The sequence below is a fragment of the Orycteropus afer genome, unplaced genomic scaffold, assembly GCF_000298275.1.
Source record: "Orycteropus afer afer isolate SDZICR_OR568_19922 unplaced genomic scaffold, OryAfe1.0 scaffold00144, whole genome shotgun sequence".
Taxonomy (NCBI): domain Eukaryota; kingdom Metazoa; phylum Chordata; class Mammalia; order Tubulidentata; family Orycteropodidae; genus Orycteropus; species Orycteropus afer.
The window spans coordinates 1,521,272-1,533,417 of record NW_006921731.1 but is presented as its reverse complement, the minus strand read 5'-3'; the positions used below and the strand labels follow the sequence as shown (position 1 = coordinate 1,533,417).

General features: G+C 42.4%; 1 protein-coding gene across 1 annotated transcript; it reads left to right on the top strand.

Moving 5' to 3' along the window:
• Window positions 1-2,775: 2,775 nt before the first annotated feature.
• Window positions 2,776-9,204, top strand: VHL (von Hippel-Lindau tumor suppressor). The gene is made up of 3 exons (XM_007945859.2): window positions 2,776-3,115; window positions 6,685-6,807; window positions 8,993-9,204. Exons 1-3 carry the CDS (start codon window positions 2,776-2,778, stop codon window positions 9,202-9,204), a joined length of 675 nt encoding a protein of 224 aa, XP_007944050.1.
• The last annotated feature ends 2,942 nt before the right edge of the window (window positions 9,205-12,146 follow it).

Here is a 12,146-nt window from a genome sequence, read left to right as displayed (position 1 = left end):
GGATCGAGCAGTGTTTTGTTCTGCTGTGCATGGGGTTGCTATGAGTCGGAAACAACTCGACGACACTTAACAACAACAACAACAACAACATGGACTGCCAGGAGAATGAACAAATGTGTCTTGGAAGAAATACAAGCCAGAATGCTCCTTAGAAGTGATGATGGTGAGACTTCATCTCACTACTTTGATCATGTTATCAGGTGGGACCAGTCTCTGGAAACCTTATGCTTGTTAAAAGTAGAGGGTGAGCAAAAAAGAGGAAGACCCTCAATGTGATGGATTGACACAATGGCTACAACAGGGGTCAGGCATGACAATGAAGATGGTACAATATTTTGTTCTGTTATACATAGGGTCTCTATAGGTCAGAATGGATTTTATGGCAGCTAACAACAGATTGCAGTGTGAAAAGTTATTGCCTTTTCAGTTTCCTTTAATCCTTTTGATTATGTCCAAGAGAAAGTCTCAGTTTAGTATCAGAAATTCTTTAACATCTAACACTTTAACTAAGAGAGAGCAGGCTGTCAGAGCCTTTAATGGTGAGCAGATAAAATATCCTAAAGAAGCGAGAGCCAAGAGATAAATATGCACACCCATGTTCATTGCAGCACAATTCACAATAGCAAAGAGATGGAAACAATCTTTAGGAACTTTGGTGGTGTAGTGGTTAAGGCATTTGGCTCCTAACTGGAAAGTTGGCAATTTGAACCCATCAGCTCCAGGAAAGAAAGATGAAGTGGTCTGCTTCTGTGAAGATTTGCAGCCTCGGAAACCTAATAGGGGTGGCTGTGAGTCAGAATCGACTGGATGGCATTGAGTTTGGTTTGGTTTAGGAAATAAAATGTAATAACTCTTGTTTTGTGATTCATGTGAACTTAGTTCAATGCAATCGTCTATGGCACATGATACTAAATTTCCATTTATTGCTGTTAGATGCCTTCCAGTCAGTACCAAAACCAAAACCAAACATACTGCTGTAGAGTCAGATCCAACTCATAACGACCCCTCCTTGGGTTTTCGAGGCGGTATCACTACGGATAGTAGATTGTCCAACCTTCCTTACAGGGAGTGGTTGGGGGGTTTGAACCACCAGCCTTCTGGTTAGCAGTCAAATGCCTTAGGCACTATGCTACCAGAGCTCCCTTCCAGTCAGTAGTGACCCAGATACAACAGAAGGAACACTGCCGGTGTGAGTCAATCTGAAGCCAGAGTTCTAGCAGCCTCCAGGAAAATCGTTAACCAGAAACCTTTTAGTGTCAGTAGTGCTAACAGAACTTTTGTAATTGTAAACACTCCTTAGGGCCTTTATCTGCCCTCCAGTCTCAGCAGGTATCAAGGAACTTCCCCCGAACTCAGCACACATCACAAAAGCCATCTGGATTCAGCACGTATCAGAGATTTGCTCGACTCCTGAAAGTCTCCCACATATCTGAGCCGCATCCTCCCTAGATAATATTTTCCTTAGTGAACTTTGGAGCCGGGGGGAGTTTCTTTACGTCCCCCAACATCTTAGATCTCTGCCCTAAATCCCTTAGCAACAACCAATCACCTGTACCCCCTCGCCCTGGTGCTGCCCCTCCCCATATTGTTCCGTAAATTGGTGAAAGAAACGGGGTACGGGGTCTTTTGCTTAAGCCACTGACCTGGTAAGGGCAAAGACCCTAACTTAAGTTAGCTAATAAACTGTCCTATTGCATTTGCATTGTCGTGGGTTGGCATATTCTTCTCTTCCGAAATTCTCCTTTACAGCCTGGGTACAACACCGGGTTCAGTGCCATCCTCACAATTGTTGCTATGCTTGAGCCCACTGTTGCAGCCACTGTGCCAATCCATCTTGTTGAAGGTCTGTCTTGCTCTTTTTCACTCATCCTCCACTTTACCAAGCTGGATAGCCTTCTCCAGGGACTGGTCCTTCCATTTATGGTAAACCAAAAAACAAACTCACTATACCATCAATGGATTACAACTAATAGAGACCCTACAGGACAGAGTAGAACTGTCCCACAGAGTTTCCAAAGCTGTAATAAAGCAGACAGCCTCATTTTTCTCCCGCACAGCAGCTGGTGAGTTGCAAGCAACATTTTGGTTAGCGGCCGGAAAGGAAACACAAAAAACAAGTAAAATTTATCACTTTAAAATTTCTTATTAGGTGGCTGAGGAACTCGGGTGGGAGGGAAATTTTTATTATATTCTTCTGTACGTTTTGTATTTTGTGACTCAAAATGGAGAAAACTTGATCAATAAGAAAATTATTATATACATAATAGCGCAGAAGGCAGAGATAATACGGCAAACCCGTGAAGGTCTTTTGAAAATAAATGAAGCTAAGGAAACCTGTGCCCAAAACTTTAGTCGTTACCGGGTTGCTGTTATGCGCCATGGAGTCAGACCCGACTCATAGGGACCCTTCCTTGGGTTTCCCAGGCAGTATCACTACGGAAGTAGATTGCCCAACCTTCTTTCCGAGGAGTGGCTGGTGGGTTTGAACAGCTAGGCCTTCTACTTGGCATTCAAGTGCCTTAGGGACTACGCTACTAGATCTCAACCTACACCCAACTCGGGACTCAAGCCTTGAGACTAGAGAATCCACCTGCGCATGCGCAGACTCTCGACCTGGCCTTCTTTTCCTTGATTTTGCGTTTCCCCTTCGCCTCCCGAGAGTGCGCGAACACACGTACGCACGCATGCCCCAGAACATGCACGTACGCCCCGCCCCGTGCCAGGCCTGCGAATCCCGAGGCGACCAGGCCTTGGTGATTTGGGCTCTCTGAGGTAATGCCGGGGAAGGCGGGGAGCATGGGAGAGGCGGAAGCGGGCGTGGAGGAGTCGTGCGCCGAAGAGTACGGCCCTGAAGAGTACGGCCGGGAAGATTCAGGCGCCGAGGAGTCCGACCCGGAAGAATCCGACGCGGAGGAGTCGGGTGCCGAGGCGGACATGGAGGCGGGGCGGCTGTTGCCAGTCCTGCGGTCGGTGAACTCCTGCGAGCCGTCCCAGGTCATCTTCTGCAACCGCAGCCCGCGCGTCGTGCTGCCTGTGTGGCTCAACTTCGACGGCGAGCCGGAACCCTACCCGACACTGCCGCCCGGCATGGGCCGCCGCATCCACAGCTACCTAGGTACGCGGGCCGAGTCACGCTGTCAGGGCCCGACTGTGCTGCGCCTTTGTCCTGGGGCGCAGCGAGCGCTGGCCTGGTCTTGAGTTGAGCGCGGTGCCAAGCGCTCTGCCAAGCGGTTAGGCCTGATAGCAACAGTAACAATAGCACTCCCTCCTTGAATCACCTCCACCATCTTGGGAGGTAGATGCTTTTATTATCCCCATTTTACGGATGAGGAACTGAGGCCCCGAGAGGTTGGACAGATCCAAGTTGATGCTGCTAGTAAGTAGCAGAGCATTCTATTTTTTAAAATAAGACCGAATAATTTGCCTTTGAAGGTGGCTGTTTTTCTCTTTCACGTGTTATTTATCCTCAAAAGAAGTGCTTCATCCCTAATGCCCATTTGTTTAGTCCGTGAGTGTGAGGATCTCGTATTCTCTGTTGTCCCCAATGTGCCAGGTCTCTGTCTTCATGGAGAACGCACTCCAGTGGGAGAGATAAGACTTACACCTAAACAGATAAGAACAAGTCAGTGTTGTAATTGCTGCGATAGATTCTGAGAGTTTGGAGCATGTGGGCTGTACAGTTACAGTAAAGTGACCTTTCCTGAGAAGCTGGGATCTACAGGGTGAGCAGGAACTAGCCAGCCCATGTAGTTGAGAGTTCTAGGCAGAGGGAGCAGCATGAACAAAGCCCTAGAGCCTTGGAAAGCATATGGAAAGTGGTAGAAACTCCAAAGGTAATAACCCCAAGGGAAAGCAAAGCCATTGAAAGTTTTTAAGCAGGGAAATGACATTGTCAGATTTACATTCTGAAAAGCTCACCTAGATTGCAGTGTTTTGGAGAACGGAAGACTACTGGTGAGTAGCCAGTTAGGAAGTTGTGATAACCCAGGTGAGGGACAACTAGGTCTGCCTAAAGTGGACGCATTAGTGGCAAAGAGATGTTACCAAAGCTATTGCCCTAGAATCAACTCATGACTCCACATGTTACAGGGGAGAACTGCTCCCTATGGTTTTCTTGGCTGTAATCTTTATGGAAGCAGATTGCCAGGCCTGTTTTCCATGGCATGGCTGGGTGGGTTCGAACCACAAACTTCTTGGTTAGCATCCAAGCCCTGTTTGTGCCAACCAGCCTCCTGAAGTAGTCCTGTTGTTAGTTGCTGTCAGAAGCACATCTCCAGGCCTGCCTTCTGAGGTGCCTGGGTGGGTTTGAACCACCAAATTTTCAGTGAGTAGTCCAGCACTCATTAACCATTTTTGCCAGCCAGGATCTGCCTTGAAACAGTCTTTAAAAAAAACACAAGCCCACTGCCATCGAGTTGATTCCAACTTTTAGCTATCCCCGTTGGGTTCCTAAGACTGTACAGCTTTATAGAAGTGAATTGTCTCATCTTCCTCCCATGGAGCAGCTGGTGGATTTAAACCACTAACCTTCTAGTTAGCAACCAAATAAATGCCTTACCCACTAACCACTGCATCTCCTTTGAAATAGTCCTATCTTGCTTAATTTTCACAGTCATCTTTGAAGATTCTAATGGATCTCTTTTTCATTGATGATGATGTTAATGCTTCTCAAGCTTTTACATCAAACTTCCCCTAATACTGATGAGGAAGAACATGTTCTTCCAGGGATCGACATTTCCTTGGTTTCCTATTTTATCTAAGGAGCTCTGGTGTCATAGTGGGTAAGAAATTTGGCTACCAACCTGCCAAAGGCGCAGTGAGGCCACATCTTCTGACCTCCTGTAACTCCACAAGAGGAAAACAGAATCACCATTAATAGCCCAAGGCCTATTCCTGCAAGGCCAGGCATCCTGCCTTCCTCTAGGCCTTTCACCAACCCTGACACCAGCGGTTCCTTCTGCAGCACCCACCACCTCTCTGCTGGGTTCGATAATTTGCTGTGGTAGCCACACACAACTCACAGATAATGGGGTTTATTAAGGAAGCAGCAGGCTACAGTTCAAGTTCAGAAGTGCACTCAGTCTCCCGCAGCCAGCTGACTAACTTAGCAGCCAGCCGATTAACTTGGCCTTGTTGTTGTTATGTGCCATCGAGTCAGACCCGACTCATAGTGACCCCTTCTTGAGTTGCTGAGGCAGTATCGCTACAGAAGTAGATTGCCCAACCTTCCTTCCAAGGAGTGGCTGGTGGGTTTGAACCGCCAACGTTCTGGTTAGCAATCAAGTGCATTAGGTACTATGTACCAGAGCTCCTAGATAAGGCTAAATTTTAGCCTAGATAAAATTTTAGCCAGCAGTAGTCTCTCTGTCAGCAGTGTGTGTCTCTCACGTCTCCCTCTCAGCAAGTGCAGTCTCTCAGCGCGTTTCTCTCAGCAGCATGTCTTTCTCAGCCAGCAGTTGGAGAGACTCCTGTCTCTAAGAGGGCTTCTTTAGAGCCTGGCAGAGTGGCCAGAACAACCAATTCCAACATCAGAATTCTATACACCTGAGAGAGACAACTTCTCAGTAGATTGCTTCCTGCCACTCTCAACAGAAGTAACCCAGGTGGATAACTTGGAGCCACTCAGTTGCTCATGGCAAATTCTGCCATGGAGTTTTCAAAGACTTATGGCTAGAAAAGCCATACTGTTATTTACTACACTGCATAACCAGAAGGTCATTGGTTCCTATTTTATCTAGGAAATTGTGTGAATTTTGTATTCTCCAGATTTTATCTGTGCCTGATTTAATATAAAATATTTCTTAAGTTTCCCCACCATATCTTCAAGTTTATGTTTCAATAACATGGACTATATTTATTCTGAGACAACGTCCACTTCCTTAAACAGGTTTGCCTCCCCTCTTTTCCCCTTGTGATGGATTTGTTTTATAAATGCAGGTATACTTTGCATACAGTAAAGTGCACAGATCTTAGGGTTCGATGAGTTTTGACAAAGGTAGCAACACCTAGATCAAGTTAGATTATAATATTTCCATCACCCCAGAAAATTCTCTCCTACCACTTTCCACTCAGTAATCTTCCTCCCAGAAGCTACCACTTTCTGATTTTTCATGCTATAGATTAGTTTTGCTTGTTTTTATAGAATGTACACTTTTCTATCTGGCTTCTTTCTCTCAACATGATGTTTTTGCACCTCATTTTTAAAAAAATAATTATTTTTAGGGGAGTAAGAATACATATAACAAACGATTTGCCATTTCAACTTTTTTTTGAATGTGTATAGTTCATGACATTAATTGCCTTCACCTTATGCACCTCCTCATTTGTGAGACACACGGATTTTGAGGAGTCAGTGGCCTTCTGTCTTGTAGTTTGCATTGTTTGGTGTGATTTGTCATTATGTACTTCAGGTGGGCTTTGCTTTTCTACCAAGGTAGCAGAATGGGTTTGGATTTGGAGCCTCAAATATATACTCTTCTGCTTAATGTCTCTGTTGCCTTGAGCTTTTTCAGATCTGTTTCCTCATCTGTACATGGATCTCCTGTGAAGCTTGACTGAGATAATGGAAGTGTTTTGTATAAATTTAAGTAGAGTGAGAGTGAAGCATTTCATGTAGGTCAAGGGAAATAGATACCCTAACTCAGACCGATGTGGCCACTTAACAGTGTCTGCTTGTCTTAACAGGTCACCTGTGGCTCTTCAGAGATGCAGGGACATACGATGGGCTTCTGGTTAACCAAACTGAATTATTTGTGCCATCCCTCAATGTTGATGGAAAGCCTATTTTAGCCACCATCACATTACCAGGTACTGATGTTCAATCTTTTAACAAACATAAGATTGGTTGTTGTAATAAGTAGAGGATAGGCCACTTGAAGAAGCCAAATCCTTACTGATTTTGCCATATTCTAGGCATGTATCCATATCTACAATAGAAAATAATGTTATTTATATGTTTTGTTTTGAACAAAGATGTAGTGTCTCAAGAGCGCTGGGCTTTTCACAGGTGGGTAAATTAAAATGTCTGATTGTAGAATGTTTCCTTGGCCCTAGAGCAAAATTGTACCCAAACAATCCCATGAGAAGAGCAAGCTATAGAGAATGAGATGTCACGGCTTATTATATGATTTTAATGTTGTTTAAGCTAAATTTCCGTTTATCATTGTTTAACCCATTCATTTTCCGTATAGCAGTTGATACACATTTTGTCTCATGATGCCGACTACAATTTCTCATAGTGTAACAGCTCTCTTCCCACTTCTCCCCATAGTTATCTCTTCTCTGTGTCCTTTCCTCCCATGTACTCCTGCCGCCCCCCCCTGCCCCCAGTGGTCTCCCTGTGCATACACTGCCCTTCTGTTCTCCCATGATTGATTTTTCCAAGGAGTGTATCTACCTGATGTAAATATTCAGCCCATATGCTGGTCATTTATTTGGCTAGAAGCCACAGGAGTGAGTTCAGTTCCAGACCTGAAGGGCAGCTAAGGGCCATGGTCTCAGGGGTCTCACCAGGCTCTATCAGATAAGCAAACTGGGCCTTTTTTTTTTTAAATTATCATTTTGTTCTCCCATTCTATCAAGGATCTCCTACACAGATCCCTCTCCAAGGGTTGGCAGTGGTAGCCAGGCACCATCTAGTACTTCTGGTGTCATGGTCATATAGACTGAGAATTGCATGGTGTACCAGTCCCTTGGACTAATTGTTTCCATGAGTCTCTGGTTTTCTTCATTCTTTTTTGCTCTGGATGAGGAGAGACCATGGTTGCATCTAGATGGCAGCTTGCAAGCTTTTAAGACTCAAGTCGCTACTCACCAAAGTAGGATGTGGAACACTGTTTTTGTGTCGTATGTTATGCCAGTTGAGCTTGATGTCTCTTGTGACCATCGTTCTGAGCCCACAGGTCCAAGTATTTGCTCCCTCTGGGTAGCTGGCTGTGGCCAAGAGGTCACCATAACCTTGTCCCTTGTCAGCTTATAATGCAAATGATTTTATTAGGGTGAACCCTATGAAACTCATGTTCTGGTGAGTTAAAAAAACAAAACCCACCTGTAGCTTCATAGGGTTCAAACTAATTTATATATGCATATATAGGTACTGTTTTAAGAAAATGAGTATACAAAAATTAGTGTTGATAAGTTACATTTGGTAAATTGTGCCTTACGGGATACCCTTATAGAGTACTAAGTTCCCCAGTACCCTTAAAATAGGATTTGAGTTACTCAAAGTTCAATTACATACTGTTTTGGCTATGTATTGATTGCTCTGTTAACAATCACCCCAGAACTAACAACAACCATTTTATTTGTTCATAATTCTTCAGGCTGGGCTGAGCTCAGCTCCATGGCTGTTCTGCTTATTGGTGGTCATTGGTGTGGTTGCTTTCTCTTGGCAGGTTGTCTGGGGGCTGGGTCTCTCTCTCTGTGTTACCTCAGGGCCTTTCCACTTTGTGTAGTCTCCAGCAGAGTAGCTCAGAGCTCTTAAAGAATATAACAATATAAGCTGCCAGATCTTCTTGAGGTTTAGGCCTAAAATTGCCACATTGTCCGTTTATCCACATTCAGTTAAAGCAAATCACAGGCCCATCACAGTTTCACATAAAAGTTAGTATAACCATTTGCAACCATTGCCATGGAGTCAGATGTGACCCATAGCGATCCCTTCTCGGGTTTCTGAGGCTGTATCACTATGGAAGTAGATTGCCCAGCCTTCCTTCCGGGGGGAGTGGCTGGTGGGTTTGAATCCCCAGCCTTCTGGTTAGCAGTCAAATGCCTTAGGCACTACGCTACCACGGCTCCCAAAAGTTATTATATAAGGGATCAAATACCATGAGACATCCATTGGGGGTCATCAACATTATATGCTGTTTTAACACATGCTCCCGCTTTTTTTGCCCAAGTGAGATCCATCTATAGTAAATATAACTGCTGTGGTTGGTACCCTTGTCCCAGGGCGTGAGTCTACTGCTCAGAGTTTTGTTTTCTTCCTTTACAGTGTATACCCTGAAAGAGCGGTGCCTCCAGGTTGTTCGAAGCCTAGTCAAACCTGAGAATTACAGGAGATTGGACATTGTCAGATCACTCTATGAAGATCTGGAAGACCACCCAAACGTGAGGAAAGACCTGGAGCGGCTGACACAGGAGCATATTGAAAATCAACGGATGGAAGAGGCGACTAAAGATGTTAATGGAAATTTGCACGCCTAAGCCTCTGCTTTTGATGGTACTGACTAGTCTTGACCCAGATATAGGACTGGACACTATTTTCAATTTCAAGATATCTCATTCTTGGGGTAGAAATGTGCTCCATTGCTTAAAAGAAAGTTAACTGACTTCTCTAGGCATTGTTGGGTTTATGGGTAAATAACACAAAATTTAATGTAATGCTTGCTTTTCTGGAAGTATTTATCAGGAAAAAGTAGTTGCATTTTTGCATCCTAGTAAGTCAGGAACGTTTCTGTGTAAGTCATTCATTGAGAATTGCAGTATATCCTTTAATTGTAAGAAAGCAATGACATCTGCTTTTAATTGCTATACTGTGGTTGGCTGTGTGTTTGTCTACCTACCCACTTTGGGGAGACTGAGATGTCCTTGAGGCAGGGACAAGTCTTTCTTCTGTCTCAGACTCCAGTGCGTGGCACATTATGAGCCTTCAGTCATTGTTTGTTCATTCATGGGTGCTGCTTTGGTAGAAAGTGTTGAAGTGTTGGAGGTTTTTTCTTTTTCTTTATTTGGCCTCAGTGTATGTTTTAAAGGGAATCATTTTTATAGAAAGCACTTTTTATCATTTTTTAAATGTTGCACTTTTCTATGTCCAATACTGTTGCAACACTGTGTTATTTCTGTTTCTAATCCAGGATTGGCATTCTCTGATAATAGTGTAATTTGACAGCTGCACAGAAAATAGCAGTCCTAATGTTTAATTTCAGTATTAAGGAGCTACTGTTTTGTAAATAAGTTTTTGCCAAGTGTGAGTATCTCTGTTCCTTTTTGTAAGTTTGTGACGTTTCCATTTGATTCCAGAATATTTCACCAGGCAGGATCTGGTGATACTTTTCACCTAGTTGGAGGAAGGGCTGAAATCTCCAACAGGTTACTCCTAACACACAGTGGACTCATGGAGTAGCCTGGAATGTTGTATAGTTTTATAAATAAATGGACAAATCCTTTCTCACAGGCTGGACTTAAATTCTTAACTCAAATTTAATACTTCCATCAAATTTCATATTTTATAACTGATAGTTAATTAAATGAAGGTTGGGCAATCCTACTTCTGTAGTGCTACTGCCTCGGAAACCCAAGGAGGGGTCGCTATGAGTCGGGGCTGACTCGACGGCAATTAACAACAACAAGTTAATTAAATAATTGGAAAACAGCATAGTAAAAGGAAGAAAAATGATCACTATAGACATACAACTTAAATGGAACCACTATTAACATTTTGAACTGTTTCAGCCTTTTTTAAGGCACATTTTGGTTTGTTTTCACATAGTTAAAATTACACTGTATATACAGTTTTCTATTCTACTTTTTCATTTAACTTTGTAATGTAAATATTTTTCCACATTACTATAAACTACATAAGCATTAATATGGTCTTCCTTTTATAATTGATGTTTGGAATATTTCTTGGCATCTCTTTAGTTCCTTATGCTAACCTTTAGGCATAATTCCTGTGTTCTGAAATCAGAATAAGGTGAATGAAACAAACTCCCACACTTTACCCACTACACTTTAAATTTCTTGGAATATTATTCCCTCCCTTTCAACACTCAACAAATAAGTTGTCTTTTTTTTTTTTTTAAAAAAAAAAAAAAAAAAAAGCATGCTGTAGTAGTTCTCATTCCATGACACACCTCTAAGTATCTTGATTTCTTCGTTGAAATGTTAGGTAGGGAAAAAAATGTGGAGGTAGAGAGTTTCGTGTGCTGGGATAGAAGGCAGCTGTATGAGTTCCAGAGTGGGGTAGGGTGGGGAATTTAAGGAAAAATGCTCGTGATGGATTAAGTCAACCTTGATTTTACTATTTTTTTAAAACCTGTTTTTGTATCAAAATGAGATTTCATGTTCCTCTTGTTAAGACATGTGGTTTAAATAATGTGGAGGTTTTTTTGCATTTGTGTGTTGTCCAAGAAAAATTGAAAACCTAAAGCATGAGTAATGAATGTTTTTAGTTGAAGTCTTGTGATTGTATTAAATGTATTGCTCTTAACAGACTGATATTTTCTATCTTGAGTTTTTAAAAAAAGAAAAAACTGTCCTTTAATACTTATATTAAATGGTGCTGAGTAAAGGAAATAGGTAGGGTGTATTGTGTTGTTTTAACCTGACTCTTCTCTGAGAGTTACAAAAGTTGTGTTTGCTTAAAGACTTAGTGTGGGGAGGGAACAGCAAACACGAGGAACTTCATTCTCAGTTCCTTCTCATTTCAACCCTGAGCTTTAAAAATACGTTGTTTCTTTTAGCTTTACTTTTCTTATAAAGGTGAAATATCATTGTGAAAAAAAAAAAATGAATACAGAAAAGCATTAAGAAGAAAAACACTTGTATTGAGAACACTTGTATTGCTTTTTCCATGAAAACAAAACCAAAAAGGTAATGATTGATATTTCACCAGCTATTACACTGAGAAGAAGATAAAAAAGAGAAGGCACCGTCTTCATCAGTGCATGAAGGGTCTGAAATAGATACTGGTGTTTTGTATTCTTAGCATATAAACATCAGTATGAACTTTTAAGATACTTTCATATTGTTTCTGTATCCCATCCTCAGTCTTACTCTATGCTAATCACTGGACTTCCTGATACATCTATTTTCCCTTTCTGTTGGCACACCTAAGCTCGCTTCCTCAACGTAACATTTTCCTGGGTCATCTTCCCCTCCAACACACACAGTACTCCATTAGCAGATCACAAAAATTAGATACACTTGTAATGGTAATAAAAAAAGATTGGGCAATGTTAGGTGTCATCGACTCGTATAGTGATACCATATACAACAAAACGAAACATCGCCCAGTCCTGCCCATCCTCACAGTGGTTGCTATGCATGAGCCCATCCTTGCAGCCACTCTTGATCCATCTTGAGGGTCTTCCCCCCCTTTTTTTGTTGTTGTTTATTTTTTTTTTAATATATATATTTTTCTTTTT